Below are 21905 nucleotides of genomic sequence, written 5' to 3' on the forward strand. Positions count from 1 at the left end.
TCAATCCAATCACACAATTGATCTGATAGTCCATATGCTCTTATTTTGTTCATTAAACGACTGTGGGGAACTGTATCGAACGCCTTACGCAAGTCAATAAACACGGCATCTACCTGGGAACCCGTGTCTATGGCCCTCTGAGTCTCGTGGACGAATAGCGCGAGCTGGGTTTCACATGATCGTCTTTTTCGAAACCCGTGCTAATTCCTACAGATTAGATTTCTAGTCTCCAGGAAAGTCATCATACTCGTACATAATACGTGTTCCAAAATTCTACAACTGATCGATGTTAGAAATATAGGTCTATAGTTCAGCACATCTGTTTGACATCCCTTCTTGAAAACGGGGATGACCTGTGCCTTTCTCCAATCCTCTGGAACGCTGCGCTCTTATAGAGACCTACGGTACACCGCTGCAAGAAGGGGGGCAAGTTCCTTCGCGTACTCTGTGTAAAATAGAACTGGTATGCCATCAGGTCCTGTGGACTTTCCTCTTTTCAGCGATTTTAATTGTGTCTCTATCCATCTGTCGCCTATTTCGATATCTATCATTTTGTCATCTGTGCGACAATCTAGAGAAGGAACGACAGTGCGGTCTTTCTCTGTGAAACAGCTTTGGCAAAAGACATTTAGTATTCCGGCCTTTAGTGTGTCATCCTCTGTTTCAGTACCATTTTGGCCAAAAAGTGTCTGGACATTTTGTTTTGATCCACCTAACGCTTTGACGTAAGACCAAAATTTCTTAGGATTTTCTGCCAAGTCAGTACATAGGACTTTACTTTCGAATTCGTTGAACGCCTCTCGCATAGCCCTCCTCACACTACATTTCGCTTCGCGTAATTTTTGTTTGTCTCCAAGGCTTTGGCCGAACTGAATCAGCACCGATCTTTTAATGATTTAAAGGCGTAGATTGTATAATATGGCAAATATTAATCTCATTTCAAGATAGTGGAACGACTACCAAAAATAAAATGCATCAAGAACATGACAGAACACTCAGTTCTATGATAATCAAAATATTTGGGAAAATAACGTAATAAATCAGCTTAATGCAATCGTTAACACCTGACTTGGGTAAGAACTGGGTGAAGCACATTTAAAAAGAGTGTTGTTGTTGTTGTTGTTGTGGTCTTCAGTCCTGAGACTGGTTTGATGCAGCTCTCCATGCTATTCTATCCTGTGCAAGCCTCTTCATCTCCCAGTACCTACTGCAGCCTACATCCTTCTGAATCTGCTTAGTGTATTCATTTCTTGGTCTCCCTATACGATTTTTACCCTCCACGCTGCCCTCCAGTACTAAATTGGTGATCCCTTGATGCCTCAGAACATGTCCTACCAACCGTTCCCTTCTTCTAGTCAAATTGTGCCGCAAACTCCACTTCTCCCCACTTCTGTTCAATACCTCCTAATTAGTTATGTGATCTACCCATCTAATCTTCAGCATTCTTCTGTAGCACCACATTTCTAAAGCTTCTATTCTCATCTTGTCCAAACTATTTATCGTCCATGTTTCACATCCATACATGGCTACACTCCATACAAATACTTTCAGAAACGACTTCCTCACACTTAAATCAACACTCGAAGTTATCAAATTTCTCTTCTTCAGAAACGCTTTTCTTGCCATTGCAAGTCTACATTTTATATCCTCTCTACTTCGACCATCATCAGTTATTTTGCTCCCCAAATAGCAAAACTCCTTTACTACTTTAAGTGTCTCATTTCCTAATCTAATTCCCTCAGCATCACCCGACTTAATTCGACTACATTCCATTATCCTCGTTTTGCTTTTGTTGATGTTCATCTTATTTCCTCCTTTCAAGTCACTGTCCATTCCATTCAACTGCTCTTCCAAGTCCTTTGCTGTCTCTGACAGAATTACAATGTCATCGGCGAACCTCAAAGTTTTTATTTCTTCTCCATGGATTTTAATACCTACTCCGAACAGTTCTTTTGTTTCCTTTACTGTTTGCTCAATATAGAGATTGAATAGCATCGGGGACAGACTACAACCCTGACTCACTCCCTTCCCAACCACTGCTTCTCTTTCATGTCCCTAGACTCTTATACTGCCATTTGCTTTCTGTACAAATTGTAAATAGCCTTTCGCTCCCTGTATTTTACCCCTGCCACCTTCAGAATTTGAAAGAGTATTCCAGTCATTGTCAAAAGCTTTCTCTAAGTCTACAAATGCTAGAAATGTAGGTTTGCCTTTCCTTAATGTTTCTTCTAAGATAAGTCGTAGGGTCAGTACTGCCTCACGTGTTCCAACATTTCTACAGAATCCAAACTGATCTTCCCCGAGGTCGGCTTCTACCAGTTTTTCCATTCGTCAGTAAAGAATTCGTGTTAGTCTTTTGAAGTTGTGACTTATTAAACTGATAGTTCGGTAATTTTAACGTCTGTCATCACCTGCTTTCTTTGAGATTGGAATTATTATATTCTTCTTGAAGTCTGAGGGAATTTCGCCTGTCTCATACATCTTGCTCACCAGATGGTAGAGTTTTGTCAGGACTGGCTCTCCCAAGGCTGTCAGTAGTTCTAATGGAATGTTGTCTACCCCTGGGGCCTTCTTTCGACTTAGGTCTTTCAGTGCTCTGTCAAACTCTTCACGCAATATCATATCTCCCATTTCATCTTCATCTACCTCCTCTTCCATATCCATAATATTGTCCTCAAGAACATCGACCCTGTATAGATCCTCTATATACTCCTTCCACATTCTTTGCTTAGAAATGGGTTTCCATCTGAGCTCTTGATATTCATGCAAGTGGTTCTCTTTTCTCCAAAGGTCTCTTTAATTTTCCTGTAGGCAGTACCTATCTTACCCCTCATCAGATAAGCCTCTGCATCCTTACATTTGTCCTCTAGCCATCCCTGCTTAGCCATTTTGCACTTCCTGTCGATCTCATTTTTGAGACGTTTGTATTCCTGTTTGCCTGCTTCACTTGCTGCATTTTTGTATTTTCTCCTTTCATCAATAAAATTCAGTATCTCTTCTGTTACCCAAGGATTTCTACTAGCCCTCGTCTTTGTACCTTCTTTATCCTCTGCTGCCTTCACTATTTCATTCCTCAAAGCTACCCATTCTTCTTCTACTGTATTTCTTTCCCCCATTCCTGTCAACTGTTCCCTCATGCTCTCCCTGAAGATCTCTACAACCACTGGTTTAATCAGTTTGTCCAGATCCCATCTCCTTAAATTCCCACCTTTTTGCAGTTTCTTCAGTTTTAATCTACAGTTCATAACCAATAGATTGTGGTCAGAGTCCACATCTGCCCCTGGAAATGTCTTACAATTTAAAATCTGGTTCCTAAATCTCTGTCTTACCATTATATATTCTATCTGAAACCTTTTAGTATCTCCAGGGTTCTTCCATGTATACAACCTTCATTCATGATTCTTGAACCAAGTGTTAGCTTGTGTGATAACAAACGTAAAATTGTGCTATCTCCTCCACATATTACTAATGAGGAATAGGTGCACAAAGTTTCACAGGCAACAAAATATTAACACATTTCAGTAGAATGGAGGATGCAGTCACATGAAAATCTTAAACCACATTAACTCATGTTAAAATACAAGGTACAGAAGTTTTGTTGTAAAATACTGGAATTATGGATGAATTCAGGGGATAACAAAGGCTACACATCAAATTCATGAATAATGCATGGGGGCTTAATTATATACATGAAAAAGTATTTTTAGTAGCTGTATGTCCAGTTACGAAGTCTCATAACCGGTTGGCCCTGAGTAGTATTAGTACGCAATCTGACTGCAGAGAATAACAATAAAGAATGAAAGGAAATTTGCGCTAACACAATTGATTAATTAAGTCCCCAGCAACTATAAAAGCCACGAAACAACAAAGCACAAGTGTAACGGCCCTGTGTGTGGAAGTGTGATTCAACGTACACATCTGGCATGGTTCTTCCTCAATACGACAAGATATTGCAAACAACATTTACAATGAAGTAATTAAAAAACCAGGAATACTATAATTGCATATAGAAACCAGAATTACAGTCTAACACATGAACACAAGCCAGATGCTTTGTTGACTGAACCCATGACCAAGAGGCATTGTTATTTAGGAAATTTGAAGTAAAAAATCTTTTTGTTAACTTCATATATATTGATGAAAATTACACTGTGATCATACCAACATCCCCAATCGAACAGCATCTGCCGTCTCACCCAACAGAACAACTGCACACGACATGCCCTCAACTAGTACTGCTATCGACATCCTCTCAACAAGCACTACCCACGGCAACCTCTGAACTACAACTGCCCTAGTGGAGGCGACTGAATAATACTCTTTGGCGCAATCTCTGGCGCTGTGACTCAGTGTAGCCACCTTTCTTATGCCCCTCCTCCAGAGGCTAGAATTTGATGGTATTTTTGCCAGCATTGGTGGTGAAAATACCACCAAATTCGTCAAAAAAAAGACAAAATAAAAGATAATATTAATAAGTAAATATGACATAACTAAATAAATTTTGGCTTTGCACTAACCCTTCAGTAACCTAATATATAAAATACAGTAAGGAATACAAATGCTTCCATACATGTGATTTTACATAATAGTTTGCACAAGTATCATTCAGTCAATGGCATCAGAAATGACGAATAGGTGTAGGTAACAGTCTCATAACATTTCATAAACAGTAAATACACAAAAAATCAGTTTATACAAATATTCACATAACATCTTTTCAATAGTTCAATAAACAAGTAGCATTCCTCAGTGTAGTTGACAGTTCCAACAGTAGCAGCCAGCCATGGTCAACAGGTGCAAATAGCAGTCTCATAACATTTCATCAGCAGTATTTAAACAGCTCCAACAGTGCCACCCAGAAATGGCGAGCAGGTGCAGACCCTAACAAGTGACATTATCTCAGTAGCAGCAGTTCCATCAGTGGCTCCCAGCAATGTTGAACAGGTGCAGACACCAACAAGTGACATCATTTCAGTAGAAGCAGTTCCATCAGTGGCACCCAGCAATGTTGAACAGGTGCAGACACCAACAAGTGACATTATCTTAGTAGAAGCAGTTCCATTAGTGGCACCCAGCAATGTTGAACAGGTGCAGATACCAACAAGTGACATTATTTCAGTAGAAGCAGTTCCATCAGTGGCACCCAGCAATGTTGAACAGGTGCAGACAGCAACAAGTGACATTATCTCAGTAGAAGCAGTTCCATCAGTGGCACCCAGCAATGTTGAACAAGTGCAGGTAACAGCCCATAATATTCACTATCACTAATCAGACAGTTCACCAGAGTTTATCAGCAGAAATTAAACATTTCCGAGTGGCACCCATCATGTTGAATAAGTGCAGGTAACAGTCCATAATATTCACTATCACTAATCAGACAGTTCATCAGAGTTTATCAGCAGAAATTAAACATTAGGTGCAAGCACGAACAACAGTTTGAATGCAAACACAATTGCTTTTACAAAACTATTATCAATGCTCTTACACTAAACATACAAATTATAATAAACACACAAATGATATTAGATAATTATCATATTAACTATTACAAATACACAAATAACAATAAACCTATAATATTTATGAGTGTCAGTGCAAGCCACAACAAACAAGTAAAATAATATTTAGGAGGTAGGTCGGCACCAATTATTTGGGATTAGGAAAGGAAAACACACAAAACACACTCACTCAACTTTTTAATTGAATTGTGTTAACTGTGTAAATGCAATTCTGTCAAAAATTTGATGTTCAACATGTGTATCAAGTATTAGTGGCAGCAGTGTTTAACAGTCAAAAATAGTTAGTCAACGTCATAGTCATCATGTCAAGACCAATGTTTGCCAAGCCAAATCAAATGTACAGTTGCTGAACAACTGTCAGTGTGCCAAGATATGCAAATACTTCCTCTCTCCAAAAAAAACAAAAAAAAGTATATACTGCTTATTGATTTAAGAAAGTGTGTGCGTAGGCAATCTTCCTTCCACTTGAGTGTTCTAGTCTGCCATCTTCATCCTCCTTGTTCCATATAAACCAATAAAAAAAGTATGTTCCTCACTTACTTTACCTCTTATCCACCAAAACTCCAATAATGATAAGCATCACATAATCTTAATACTTCAATAATACCTCTTACATCGATGCATATAAACCTCATAATCAATATCATTTACCTTACCTCTTGACCACCAAAACTCCAATAATCATCAACTTCACACAATCTCAATACCTCAAAATACCTCTTCAATACGTCGATACATATAAACCTTATCGCCAATATCATTTCACTTCCATAACAACTCTTTCCTCTAGTCAGTCTCCTCGAACAAGTACAGATAAAATCCTAGTGCAAACTTCAATTCATCATCCCATACAATCCGAAGACACAATATCCACACGCAACCTCTGTGTAATCCATCTGACCTAAATCTTCTACTCATTATGAATTATAAAATACATTTTGGTTAACTTTTCCATCATTAAATAAAGAAACGCATACATGACCTTTAACAGCCTTTAGTTTGAATAACTTTCAGTAAGTAAGTACGAGTATGGAGTGTGAATGATCGTAATATTTTACAGTGTGTACACCACTTCAAGAATCATGGCAAAACAGAAGTAAACATGTGGAGTATTTCTTATGTCAAGTGTCACTTGCTATTTCAATTGCTCACGAAGAAAGCAGTGTAATAACTGTCAATGGTCTAAACCTAGTGTTGGTATGTCATGTCGTTAGCTTCCTTCCTATTAGCATAAGTTGATACAGCTTCCATAAAACCTTCAGTTCATGTGACTTCAATAAAGTTTCTTGTACCAATGTCGTTCGTAGACTTATAGCAGTTCATTTTCTTATCTTAAAACATAAGGCACTGAGCGTAAGCAAAACATGCAATAGCGAGTAAATATACCAGTAGAGAACAGAATGTTAACAAGTGGATGTAGCACAATCCCTATAACGAGGCTCTGCCAAGCGAACATTCTATAATTAATACTATAGTGTGACCTAAACTCCATGTTCGTACACTGTATATCAGCATTTCTATATACCAAATTAAAGAGTAGTTATGACAATAAAACAGAAATGTGTAAATATGCAATCCATACGCAAAGCAGCAAATATATATCTTACATAATAAACAGGTTATTAGCATCATATCAGCATAAGCAAATAAATGTTCATATGTGATCTTAATAAGTAAACACGAAGGCGCAAGCAGATAAATCACAAAGTACAACTTACATACATAATCATATCAGCACAACTAATCAGGTGACAATTATAATTTAAATGAATAAGCACAGCTGGCACAAAATAAAAAAAAATTGACATCAGTGAAAAAGCAGTGCAGCCAAGCGATGCATAATATACATAAGTAACAACCCTGTTCATTAATCAGTCATTGTCAAAATCAGTTAACACAAAGTATAAATCACGTAATCGCGAGCAGCAAATTACGTCTGAAGTACGTACTTAAGTGGAAATATGTTACCTGAAAAATAAACTCAATTAATTGTTACCTTTTTAGTTTATTACTTTCTTCTTCGAAATTACATTCTTTCTGAAATTTTCTCAATAGTAAGTCCTCTTAACGTCGGACACACACAGAATTTACCTGAAGTTCTTAAATATTTTATACAACTGTATCCTGAAAAAAACTGAACATTAATAACATAATTTATCAAGTCACTAAGGCTTTATACTGAATTTAATCAGAGAAATTAGACTGTGAATTTGTTTACGGCTGTCAGTGCATTCGCACTGAGCGTTCGATCAGCTGTAGGTACTCGTGACGTAGGAAGTAATACTTTGCGGCCAACGACTGCCTTGTGCTGCGCGCAGACTTGACTGTTGCTTTGAGTATGTGCCGCCGCCAGAACACGGCGCGGTATCCTTGTATTCTCTGCGTGTTTACGTATAACTGTTAGTTTCTCAGAAGTATGTCATTCCACAAAAATTTTAACGTTCGATATATGATGTATTCCTTTAGAGCGCCGAGATTTAAGAGTTTCTACTTCGACAATGTTATCATGAATAATTTTGCGAACTCTATATGGACCGTTATAAAGCAGAAAAAATTTGTGACACAAGCCTTTTCCTTTGTGAGAGAAACGATGAGACTTAATTAACACCATTTGACCAACTGACAATGTTTTTAAACGACCAGGACGTTTAGCTGATTTCTCTTTTGTAGCAGCCGCAGATGCAATATTTTGTAGAGCCAGGTTGACTTCAGAATGCCGCAGTTTCCGTGAAGGTGGAAAAGAAACGATTTCGGAAATGCGATTTGTCAGTGCTTTATTTTTTAATATCAATATAGGCGGTAAAGAAGTTGAATCATTAGGGAGTTCATTCAAAATGTTTTGAAAAATATGAAGATACTGATCCCACGTTCTGTGATTCTGATGACAATAAAGTCGACACAATTTATTGATTTCCTTCATCCATCTCTCTGAAGCGTTAGATTAAGGGTAAAAAAGTGAAATGAAAATTGGTTTAATCTTACGACGCCGTAGAGTATGAAGCCAAATTTTAGAGCGAAACTGTGATCCATTATCTGATATAACCTTACCAACATGATCCACTTCTTTAAGAAAATGTTTGATGAAAGCATTAGATACTGAACGAGCTGTTGCTTTACGTAAAGGTGTAAAACACACATATTTTGATGTCAATTCCACTGCTACCAAAATGTACGCAAAATCATTAGTAGAACTAACCACTGGACCGAACAAATCGACTGCAGCCATCTCCTTTAATTTCGCTGGAATGATAGGAAACAACGGTGCTCTGTGAGAAATAGTTGACGGCTTAGCCTTTTGACATAATTTGCATTTGGCAAGAACAGATCGAATACGTTTTTCCATATTACTGAAATAGCAATTTTCTGGTAATTTATGAAAGCATTTTCTGGGACCAAAGTGTGCATAACTGAAATGTGTATACCAAATCAATTTATTAACCCACTCATCAGGAATGCAAACTAACCAAACAGAGTTGTCGACCGATTTTCGTTTAAAAAGAATATCATTGCGAACTAAATAATACTGTCTAATCGCTACGCTTTCCTTTCTCCTCCACTTCTCCTTGATGTCCTTCCAGATTGGATCCTTGTTTTGCTCCTTAGCGATGTCCTGGAGCGAAGACGAAATAAAATTTTCAAACGCAACACCTTGAATATACATCATACAATAATTGTTTTCTCTGCAGTCCTCCTCAGCACTTTGTTTCAAACCCATAGGTGCACGTGATAAAGCATCAGCAATAATATCTGAAGAACCCTGTATGTAAACAATACTAAAATCAAATTCCTGTAGATACAGCGCCCATCGTGACAATCTTCCATGTGATAATTATGTTGACATAAGAACTTCCAGAGCTCGATGGTCGGTGTAAACCTTAGTATGTCTGCCATACAAAAATATACGAAATTTTGTGAAAGCCCATACAACAGCCAAAGCCTCAAGTTCCGTAATCGAATAATTCTTTTCTGATTTAGAAAGAACCCGACTTTCAAATGCAATAGTTTTCTGTACTACAAGGCCGTTTTCTCGTCGCCAAACAAAAACCTTTAGATAAATCCGGATGTGAAAGAAGTGGAGCAGTAACTAAAGCATCACGAAGTTCTTCAAATTATGATTGAGCTTCCTCATCCCAACACCAATTAGAATTCTTTCCAGATAGTTCACATAAACGAGGTGTGGCCAAATTGTCCAATCTAACAAAGCGTCTAAGAAAATTACAGACACCAAGGAAACTACGAACATCACGTTTTGTAGTAGGAACAGCATAATTAAGAATAGCGTCTAGTTTCTCTGGATCAGGAAGTATACCTTCTGTAGAAATAATATGACCAAGAAATTTCACCTGAGAACGACCAAATTCAGATTTTTCTAAGTTCACTGTAATGCCAACTCTTACAAAAATACGTAATAATGAATCCAAATTTTGTTATGCTCACTCCAAGAACGTTTAGCAATAAGAATATCGTCAACATATGAAGCAATATTGTCACGAAGATAAACAGGTAAAATTTCGTTTAAACTACGAATCAATGCTGCAGAAGATATAGTAAGTCCAAACGGTAATTTCCGAAATTGATAACAGTTACCAAAGGCTAAAAAGGCAGTGTATTTTCTACAATCAGGATGAAGTTCTATTTGCCAAAAACTTGCGCGCATATCAATTGTGGATAAAACTTTAATTCCATGGAAATGTTGAAGAAGTTCATCTAAATTTTGTGGACGGTCAGTTTCAGGAATGATGATATTATTTATCTGTCTGGAATCCAGAATCAAACGAATTGACCCATTCTTTTTAAGAACGACGTGTAATGGGCTGGTATAAGGACTGACTGCTGGCTCAATAATGCCTTGATCTTCCACGTATTGAAGTTCACTCTTAACCTTGCCTCTATAAACCAAAGGAATAGCGTACGTTTTCCCCCAAAATGGTGTGTGTTCTTTTACTTTAAATAAATATTGTAAGCCTTGTATAGTTCCTGTGTGATGACTAAATACTGTAGCATGTAAAGTCAAATTTTGGTGCAGTTCTTCTCTTGCAACGTCATCTGGCACTTCAGCTTTGTTAACCTTTTCATTAATAATTCTTCACTATTAATTACATCATCCATCCCGTCTCTATATCTATTGTCGTTGACATAAATGAACACATTGTCGTCATAATACTCAGCGAAAACATCAGAAGTAAGAAACCTTAAACAATTTGTGTCTGATTCTGATTTCGTTACACACTCGAAAAATTTCAAACATCTCGGCATTCCGGCAACAGTCAAGTTCACACTTGCTTAAAGTTTAAAATTGCCTTATGTGTGTTAAGAAACTCCATACCTAATATAATTTGTGTCCTGAGTAATGGAACAATAATAAAATTAGCAGAAAATTCATATCCTTGACAAATGAAATTTAAGTTGGTCTGTTGTTTGACTTCCACACTTTTTCCAGAAATAGCTCCTCGAATTGTAGTTTTAGAAACAGGTAACACTGGACAAGCAATAGTTCTTACACATATACGAAAAACTGATTAACTAATAACATTCAATGGGCTCCCAGAATCTAAAACCGCAGTGAACTTAATCTTACCCACACATACTTCAATAACAGGATGTAAAAATGCGTCTACATTATTTTCCTTTTCGTCTAGCAAAATGTCTCTCATGTCTTCCTGGCGTACGTAGTGTAAAGTCGTAATGTCATTACTTTCTGAAGCGTCTATATTGCTGCCAGAAGTCGAAGTTACCAGTCATTGTCGATTGTTCGCGTCACGTCTTTGATTATTCGCGTCATTTCGCGGATCAATTTCTACGATTTTCACTTGTCTCTGAATGTCTGTCACGCGGAGGATGCCAATTAGGTCCCTCCCGTATGTTACATGTAAATTCTTGGTTGTGTCTGTCATTAAAATTTCTATTTTCCTGGCTATCTGCATGACTACTTCTTGTATAATTTCGACTGTCACTTCTGAAATTATTGTTATATCTACTACCCTGGTTATTTCCTCAGTAAGAATTCCTATTATTGTATGAATAATTTCTGTCTTGGGGATACCGATTACTGTTTCCGTATGATTGATCATTCCGGTAGGAATTTCTGTTATTATAATTGTCTGTGTAATTTCTGTTAGAACGTCTGTTACTGTCATAAGCCTGGTATCTATGGTCCTGTCTGTTTCGTCTGTCATTCTCAAAATTAGCGCTATAACGCCCGTTCCGATCATTATCCCTTTTCTCTGAAAATCTATTGTGATTACTGTTACTGAACAAATTACAAGAAGTGCCATCGTCGTTGTCATACTCAAGTTCTTGTAGCAAAGTCTTAAAAGTCTCCATGTCGTCTTTACATCTTCCGACTAAAGCAATTTGTCTTATCGATTATGGCAGCTTAGTTAACCATTAAATGCATGATTTTTTATTTCAAGCTGTAAAAATTACCATGTTTAGTTTATAGTGCCTACATTTCGAAAAAAATATTGAAAAATTTTTTAAATTAAATTAACAAAGCACTATTGTTGAAGATCGCTTTGTAGCTGATCAGCTACATTTTGAGTTAACACCTTACGAGCCACAATAAATGTGCTTATTTTGCTCCCTCAATTTTGACCAAATCTCTCGTAATTTAATTGTTGATTATGATTAAATACTTTGTATAGGAAGGGAAAAATCCTAAAATAATAAATAGGACATTAATGTTGTAAATATTGAGCATTTATTGTATATTTTATACACTTTTATATATGAACAATAAGGTATCTAGTTCCAACAGGTTTGTACCCAAGCATGTGATAATCACTTTACATGAAAAGTTTGAAAACAGTTCTTTTGTTTGTGCAAACACAATGCAACTGCACATTTATTACACTGAACCCAGGAAAATCCCTTGCATCCTGGCATTTTGCACCTCTGTCTCACTTGCAAGTACGAAGGCAGGTGACCTACTTGATCCAGCCTTACATCTTGTGGAGGTACATGTGCTGTGGGCCCCTTTGTCTTCTTAGCTTGTATTTGGTTTTCGAGTTCACTACTTGGCCTTCCACGTTTTGCTGAAGTTTGACCTGAGCGACACAAACAGTGAGCAATTTCCATTCGAAATTCGGAGAGTTTCATAGTTCTCCTAATCCCTTTGGTTTCTGCTACTCTCCTATACAACAGCCAGGAATTGACTACTCCCATGTCCAGGAGATGGTAAAACAATCTTATCTACCATTTTCGACTTTTCACAAGAATTTTATGTCGACCCATTATGCTGTCAAGAAATTCAACACCTCCCATACGTTTATTGTAGAGCTTAATTATTTGTGGACAAGGTATTGTTATTCTTGACTTTGTTTTTTTGTCATACCTCCCTGCTTCATGAATAGGCTGCTGTCCAGCAAGTGTAGAAAGCAACATCACACTCTTGTTATCTTTCCACACTACATTTGATATGTCGACACCATCCACTGTTGCGACGCACTCTACTGATGCACCTCATGCCATTTTCTTCAGCTCAGCTTCTGAAGGGAGCTTGCAGTCTGGCACTCTGTTTCTTCTGACTGTCCCAAGTGAGTAAAATCCTTGTTTATGTAACCATACAAGCACTGGCAGACTTGTGTAATAATTGTCACAGTACAGTTTGTGGTTCATATTTCTTGGTAGTATCCTACTGAGTCGAACTACAACATTTGCACTTGCTCCCAAGTCTTCCTCCCCAGTCACTCTTTTTTCTGGTTCATTTACATCTCCAGTGAAAATCTCAAAATCGTAGGCATAACCAGATATGCCACTAATAACAAATAATTTGTATCCATATTTATGAGGCTTGTTTGGCATGTATTGTTTCAAATAACTTCTAGCCTTTGTTGAACATATCTGTTCATCAACAGAAACACACTCCTCAACAGGTATTGTTTGAAACCGAGATCTCATCAATTCTATTATGGGTCTTATCTTGAAGAGTCTATCATGACCTTTTTCACCCCTGGGTATCATTGCACTGTTGTCATTGAAGTGAAGAAACTTACGTATTTGCTCATACTGATTCACTGTCATTGTTGTCTTGATCAGATGAGTACCAGTAACTTCTCCCCAGTAATCCCTCGTATTAGGTACATGAACTATTGACATTACGAGACAGATGCCTATAAATTTTTTTTATGTCATCACAGGATAAATCTATTGGTCTATCAGGATTACACTGCACACTGTATCTATGAGACTCTTCGACAATTAGATCAAACAATTTAGATGGAAATATATGTTTGAAGAATTGGTATGGAGTATTAAAGTTTATTACTTCTTCTGGTAACGAAGTATTGCCATGAAATTTTGACTGCAGTTCGGGAATAATCAACTGTTTATCTTTCCAAACCACACTCCTGCTGTTTTTGGTAACATTTTTGCTGCTGCATGGCAGTTTCAGAGCATTATCAGACAACTGTGACGTCGATTCCTTCATTATAACATCAGATTGTCTTGTTCCAGAAACATCTTCAGTCCTAATTACTGGTACTTGACTTTCTTCGTCACTACTGTCACTATCACAATCAACAGATTCTGGAGCAACATATGTCTCATCTTGAATGGAATCGTCAGAGAAACACTCAAGATCGTCATCACTGCTTAGTGGAATCTCTAACCATTCCATAAGCATTTCTTCTTGACTCTTTCGAGACATTTTTACGTCAGCGCCTGAAATGCAGTAAATGAAAAATGTAGCTGATAAGCTACATACACAAAAACAGGCCTCATTTCAAATCTATCGCAAAGACACTCGAATTAACTGTTTACACCATATCTACTTACGTTTTCAAAATGAAAAAGTAATTTTCAAACCCAGAAATCAGTGCACAAACACCAAAAACACACCTCAACTTTCCGCCAAAACACACACTTGGCAGTATGTCCACACAGCTCACTGTCGAACTGCTTCAGCTCGTCCTGCCATCTATGATCGCTATGAAGAACTACTAGAAACTGTAGCGGAGTGTATACACTTAGCTACATAACGAATTTGATCGAAAATGTTTCTCCATATGGAATAAATCGAAGAAATGAGGTCTGTAGCTTATCAGCTACAGTATGCATTAAAGGGTTAAGCAAATGCGAATTAATTCACTCGGGCTATAAGGGTTGGAAAGGAACTGATTCTTTCGAATCATGTCTTCAAAGTATTCTGCTGGCGTGCGGAACTCAGACTGTTTAAAATTACGCTGCATAATAAGACTATGTTTGACTCTGTCTTGCGTGTTTTCGGACCAATATGCCGATAGAAATGCATGATAAAAATCATTTAAATTGTTACAATCTCTAATAAGTGCGCGCATGCGCGTCGCCGGTTCGTTTTCTAAATATCCACACATAAATTCCAGTTTGTGACTTATTGACCAGTTTGGTGGAAGTGCGTACATAAATTGATCTAACCATGAACATGGATGTATGTCATTCTTAGAATTGCGAAAGATCTTAAATTTCCGAACAGTTAAAAAGTGTTATAGTCAAAGTTTTCGCCTCGTGGCGACAACGACCTACCGCGTCTGTCCCAGTCCGAATGTCGATTATTTTCTTCAAAACTCGCTGCTATCGGTGCTTCCAAATTTCTTATACTGTCTTTTCCTACGATTTCGCTTTCAATTTGTTTGACTTGCTTTCGCAACGCCTCAAATTCCCTTTTAACGCGTTCATTAAATTTTCCCTCATTTTCAAAATGTTTATTTATGTTCTGGTACTCTTCGGTTTCTGCAAATGGCAATGGAGCTGTATCATCTCAGTCTCTGTCCTCATTTAAATTAAGAATTGTCAATTTATCTGAAATCTCCTCAACTCTTTCCGATAAGTCACCTATCTGTTCCTTCTGTTTATTTACGTCTTCCGTAAGTGTCGCGACTCGGGTTTCAGTATTGACACATTTAGTAGTTAACTGATCATATTGTTGTGTTAGGTTATTTATTCTTTCATTTGGTACGAATTCCTCGATTCTTTCAAATATTTCTTCCTTATCGTGTGCACGTTGTAAAATTGACTCTGAAAATTTTTGTACTATCACGCGATCTCTTTCTTCCTGTTCTCTATCCTGTTCGTTTTGTCTGATTTCTATTGAAATTAATCTATTATTGTGAGTATTCAAAATCGGTTGTACTTCTTCTCTAATTTCTTTCTTTAATTCATCTTTCATGTTTTTAAAACATGCCCCTACTCGTGACTCTAACCGCGTTTCCATTGTTCCCATATCAGTTGTAATTGTTCCTATTTATGATCCCACTGTTTTTAATTCTGATCTTAACTGTGTTTCCATTGTTCCCATACCAGTTTCTAACCGTGTTGCCAAATTTAATATAGCACCCATCAACTGCTCCATATTAACTGGTTCAAAATTCTTTTCGCCCCTAACATTTCCCGTAAAACTAACTTCCTTCGGCATAGCCGTAAAGCTATCTGTGGTTGATACTATTTCAGAATATACTATCGTTAATCTCGTACTCTGTGAATATTTTGACTGAGAAAAATTTTGAACTGGTTCCGGACTATTTTTCCGGCTTATTAAATTGTTCTCTACTTCATTATTCATCCTACTGTTCTCGTGTGTTAGCGAGTTCGCCATGTTAGCAATTTCGTCATTCTGACTATCCATCATTTTTGCGTTTTTCATCGATCGCGTAATCATTTACAAAACATACAAAACTCGTCACTATACGAAAATTACACACAATATACACTTTGTCACCAACAATACCATTCACATGAAATGCTTCCCGACAAACACGCTTAACGAACACTTAAAACCTTCACAATTGCACAAAATTGTCAAACCCGTGTACGACTCATCAAAAATTAAACTCCACAAAAATACCATCAGAAGAATGACAACTACAAATGTTCAATTACAAAACCTATACGTGCAATATAGACTACAATTACTAAACTACAAATCACTACAATAATCCTACTGTCTGCTATTTTTGCTATCAAAAGAATTCCAAGGGACGATCCGAAGCAGCGGTCGCCATGTGCATGAGGGCTTAATTATATACATGAAAAAATATTTTTAGTAGCTGTATGTCCGGTTACGAGGTCTCGTAACCCTGAGTAGTATTAGTACGCAATCTGACTGCAGAGAATAACAATAAAGAATGAAAGGAAATTTGCGCTAACACAATTGATTAATTAAGTACCCAGCAACTATAAAAGCTACGAAACAACAAAGCACAAGTGTAACTGTTCTGTGTGTGGAAGTGTGATCAACGTACACATCTGGCACGGTTCTTCCTCAATACGACAAGATATTTTAAACAACATTTAGAATGAAGTAATTAAAAACCAGGAGTACTATAACTGCATATAGAAACCAGAATTACAGTCTAACACATGAACACAAGCCAGATGCTTTGTTGACTGAACCCATGACCAAGAGGCATTGTTATTTAGGAAATTTGAAATAAAAAATCTTTTTGTTAACTTCATATATATTGACGAAAAATACACTGTGATCATTGCAACATCCCCAATCGAACAGCATCTGCTGTCTCACCCAACAGAACAACTGCACACGACATGCCAACTAGTACTGCTATCGACATCCTCTCAACAAGCACTGCCCGCGGCAACCTCTGAACTACAACTGCCCCAGTGGAGCCGGCTGAATAATACTCTTTGGCGCAATCTCTGGCGCTGTGACTCAGTGTAGCCACCTTTCAATATCTAATACCAAAATGCTACCATCTCACATTAAAGTACCTTAAATCACTTCATAGAGCAATCGTCCCTCAAAACATGGCATACTGGAATACACACACAATAAGAGAAGGAGACAGTGAAATATTACACCTAGGTCAAAATTACTTAGTAGTTTGAACTGTAAAAATTGTGACATAAAGTACCCAGAGCATTTGATATGCTGTCACTACCTCAGCTTGGGTACGTCATTCAAAATGGCCAATTCAGCCAAATAATAGTGAAATTCTCAGAAAAGCACAAGATAAGACACATCTATTCATTTAAATACCATTTTAAATTACCTATTGGGATAATACTGCTCACGTACTTCACTTAGTTTTACATGTAAATTAATCACTTAACAGTAAGGCAAATAAAAATTAACCAGGTTGAAATGTGACCACGTCGTGGTCTAAATGGTTTCTGGCTTGCACAACAAACACTATAGGACTCATAATGGGAAGCTATAATCAATATTTCTCATAAGTTAGTGCTCAACCTGGAACACACGGATTTAATGTTTTTCGCAATAGTGCCATTCAACCACAATATTCTGCAAACATGATACAATAATTATTGAAAAATTGTTTCTATAACTAAATTTACAACAAGAAATTCTAAAGGACAGGACGAAAACTACAAAAGATAAATAAAATGCGTGTCCACGGTGATAAAACAGCTAACATTTTCCTCGTCCTATTCATAAAGCTTCACATAAAAAAGGGAAAGAGCGCAGTGAGTTTATAATTAGATCATAAAATACGAAAAGATTGAATGTGGTTCAGCGTGAAAGAAGCGCACGCACTGGTTGTAAACAAACTTCTGACTGAAGGGAGAAGAGCACATGGCTTGTCCAGCGGGGAAGGAGAGAAAAGCGAGTGACATCGACAAACTTAAATAGCGCTTCTCTCTAGTTGGGTGATGGAGGGGGCTATTATCTACGGCGTAAAGCACGCCTTGAGGGAGGGGAAAGACCGGAGAGGTATGCGCGAGGGCTGAGGAATGGCGAGAGGGCGGAGGGGGAGGGAAGGCAACATGTCTGAGTAGCATTGGCTACCGACTAGAGTGCAAACGAAGGCGAGTCTCGTGAAGTGTCAATGAAGTACAGATGAAAGAGATATGGTAGGCGATCAGCTCATGAAAGCGAAAACTGAAAGAATGAATTCTGCCTCGGGTATGGATATGTGTGATGTCCTTAGGTTAGTTAGGTTTAAGTAGTTCTAAGTTATAGGGGACTGATGACCACATATGTTAAATCCCATAGCGCTCAGAGCCATTTGAACCATTTTTTTGAAAGAATGAATAAACATATCAGCTGGGAACTCCTTGGGCGCTACCCGCATCATGTAAGGCACACGGCCCTGGAGGAGGCAGGTAGAAAGTAATGGTTGAGGTCGGAACGACCAGAGGAGCGACTCAGAGCAATGGTAGCTCAGTGCAATGCATGAGCGAGGGAGGGGCTGTGCTCTGTCTCCATAGGGGCGATTTCGTCTCGTGGGGGTCAACTACTACACAATTCCCAAAATCCATGAAATAACAGGGTGAGTTACGAAAGAAGGGCGGCGTCAACTACTGCGACATTGTACAATAAAAATATATTTCCAACAAGATAACGCATTACTGCGCTTGGCTGATGACGTCACATCGTGGGTGCCAGTCATCAACAATCTAGTGCTTATTTCAGTGGGTGCTTCAATCTTAATGCGTCATGGGTGTATTTGTTTGAACAAACAAACGGGTGTCTCTCACTTCCTAAACACACGGCGGAGCACTGTATCCAAATGGTAGCAACACCGATCTTCACTTCACCATGAAATTACTTCGTAAAAAATAGGGTGAACAACAACGAAACTTGTGTTCGTCTGGGTAAACTCTTAAATGCGCAAAATGCACATGGGATGTGAACTACAATTAGTCACTTACTTGGGTGAAACTTATTTAGTTTTATCGTACCACAAAATCTATTTCGCTTACCTCTCTACAGCGAGAGGGTAACGCACTTCTACTCAACTTCAGGAGCGCATTCGACTCTTCTCTATTGAGTAACTTATAAACTCGGGTGGTGCTTCATTTTCTTCTAAGCATACCAGCTCTGGGCACGAACTTGGCGCATAATAGGATTCCGGAATCGCTAACTAACAAAATCGTGTATCACGACTGAAGGGGAATCATACATAATGGGAGTGATGCTATAGTGCAATATATCTAGAATCCAGGGATGTGGTGGGTACGTAATGGTGAAACCATTTAAGAATTTGGAAAAGGAGCAGGTAGTCGGTTCTTAAGATGCATCAGACTGGACGGGAGATGGTATGGTAGTATACTTCAGCGGAGGCTCGTAAATGTAAAGCGCCACCAAACTAGATACCTTGTTACTTTTACTATCTTCCTCTGTATTAAAATGTCACTTGTGGCAGCACGCAACATTTTGCATGGAAATGCCATGGACCACTTTTTATGGTCTAACGTTGGTGTAAGCACGGATCCAAGAGATTCCAAGCAATCGAGGCCGAAGGAGTAGACGCTTCGAAGTAAATTACGTAACAAATAGAGATTGAAGAGAAAGAAAAATTGTTAATGTAAACGGGCAGCGAAGGGGGGAGAAGGTTGTTACACATATGCCTCGTGACGACAGTGTGCAGGAGGTCGAGCGGTCAGCGTTCGAGAGCGGGCATCCAGGGCTGCCGTTAAATGACAAAACAGGAAATTATGTACAATAAAGAGGATATACACTACTGGAAATTGAAATAGGAACACCGTGAATTCATTGTCCCAGGAAGGGGAAACTTTATTGTCACATTCCTGGGGTCAGATACATCACATGATCACACTGACAGAACCACAGGCACATAGACACAGGCAACAGAGCATGCACAATGTCGGCACTAGTACAGTGTATATCCACCTTTCGCAGCAATGCAGGCTGCTATTCTCCCATGGAGACGATCGTAGAGATGCTGGATGTAGTCCTGTGGAACGGCTTGCCATGCCATTTCCACCTGGCGCCTCAGTTGGACCAGCGTTCGTGCTGGACGTGCAGACCGCGTGAGACGACGCTTCATCCAGTCCCAAACATGCTCAATGGGGGACAGATCCGGTGATCTTGCTGGCCAGGGTAGTTGACTTACACCTTCTAGAGCACGTTGGGTGGCACGGGATACATGCGGACGTGCATTGTCCTGTTGGAACAGCAAGTTCCCTTGCCGGTCTAGGAATGGTAGAACGATGGGTTCGATGACGGTTTGGATGTACCGTGCACTATTCAGTGTCCCCTCGACGATCACCAGTGGTGTACGGCCAGTGTAGGAGATCGCTCCCCACACCATGATGCCGGGTGTTGGCCCTGTGTGCCTCGGTCGTATGCAGTCCTGATTGTGGCGCTCACCTGCACGGCGCCAAACACGCATACGACCATCATTGGCACCAAGGCAGAAGCGACACTCATCGCTGAAGACGACACGTCTCCATTCGTCCCTCCATTCACGCCTGTCGCGACACCACTGGAGGCGGGCTGCACGATGTTGGGGCGTGAGCGGAAGACGGCCTAACGGTGTGCGGGACCGTAGCCCAGCTTCATGGAGACGGTTGCGAATGGTCCTCGCCGATACCCCAGGAGCAACAGTGTCCCTAATTTGCTGGGAAGTGGCGGTGCGGTCCCCTACGGCACTGCGTAGGATCCGACGGTCTTGGCGTGCATCCGTGCGTCGCTGCGGTCCGGTCCCAGGTCGACGGGCACGTGCACCTTCCGCCGACCACTGGCGACAACATCGATGTACTGTGGAGACCTCACGCCCCACGTGTTGAGCAATTCGGCGGTACGTCCACCCGGCCTCCCGCATGCCCACTATACGCCCTCGCTCAAAGTCCGTCAACTGCACATACGGTTCACGTACACGCTGTCGCGGCATGCTACCAGTGTTAAAGACTGCGATGGAGCTCCGTATGCCACGGCAAACTGGCTGACACTGACGGCGGCGGTGCACAAATGCTGCGCAGCTAGCGCCATTCGACTGCCAACACCGCGGTTCCTGGTGTGTCCGCTGTGCCGTGCGTGTGATCATTGCTTGTACTGCCCTCTCGCAGTGTCCGGAGCAAGTATGGTGGGTCTGACACACCGGTGTCAATGTGTTCTTTTTTCCATTTCCAGGAGTGTATTTCAGTGTGCAGTGTACAAGGGGCGCGTCTAGGGTCGGAAGTTACCAGGTTTGGCCCAGTCTAGAAGGTCGAACAATTAATTGAAATGGGCAACGGAAGGGGAAGTAGTTCATGTTAACTTATGTTGGTGGCCAGTCGTGAAAAGCAGAGGCAGAGGCTCTGCCTTCCAAAAAGACGTCTGTTCTGCTCGAGGTCTGGATTACAAGACAGAGAGGCAATTGTGTTATGCACCTCAGAACACTCCAGCGTCCACACACGTGACCTGTACCCCACGCACGCTATTGGCTAAAACCAATGGCGTCAATCCGCTAGCAGTTTCAGCAGAGGTCTCCGGGCGTCTCTTGTCAGCAGCTTTAACTGGACAGAACTGCCTCGGTTTTGCAACACAGGCGACTTGCGGCACGTAGGCACAGCATAAGTTTCTCTGGGAGAAAAAAAATGTTCAAATGTGTGTGAAATCTTATGGGACTTGACTGCTAAAGTCATCAGTCCCTAAGCTTACATACTACTTAACCTAAATTATCCAAAGGACAAACACACACACCCATG

At 39.6% G+C, this 21905-nt stretch overlaps 1 protein-coding gene across 1 annotated transcript; it reads right to left on the reverse strand.

The window, feature by feature from the left end:
• Nucleotides 1-12980: 12980 nt before the first annotated feature.
• On the reverse strand, nt 12981-13616 carry LOC126095605 (piggyBac transposable element-derived protein 4-like). The gene has a single exon (XM_049910374.1). The coding sequence runs from the start codon at nt 13614-13616 to the stop codon at nt 12981-12983; it is 636 nt and encodes a 211-aa protein (XP_049766331.1).
• Between the last annotated feature and the right edge of the window lie 8289 nt (nt 13617-21905).

Source organism: Schistocerca cancellata, chromosome 8 (assembly GCF_023864275.1).
Source record: "Schistocerca cancellata isolate TAMUIC-IGC-003103 chromosome 8, iqSchCanc2.1, whole genome shotgun sequence".
Lineage (NCBI taxonomy): Eukaryota > Metazoa > Arthropoda > Insecta > Orthoptera > Acrididae > Schistocerca > Schistocerca cancellata.

What these genes read in the sequence shown, in the direction of transcription:
- LOC126095605 (XM_049910374.1), bottom strand. Translation starts at nt 13,616, where the DNA reads ATGTCAATAGTTCATGTACCTAATACGAGGGATTACTGGGGAGAAGTT.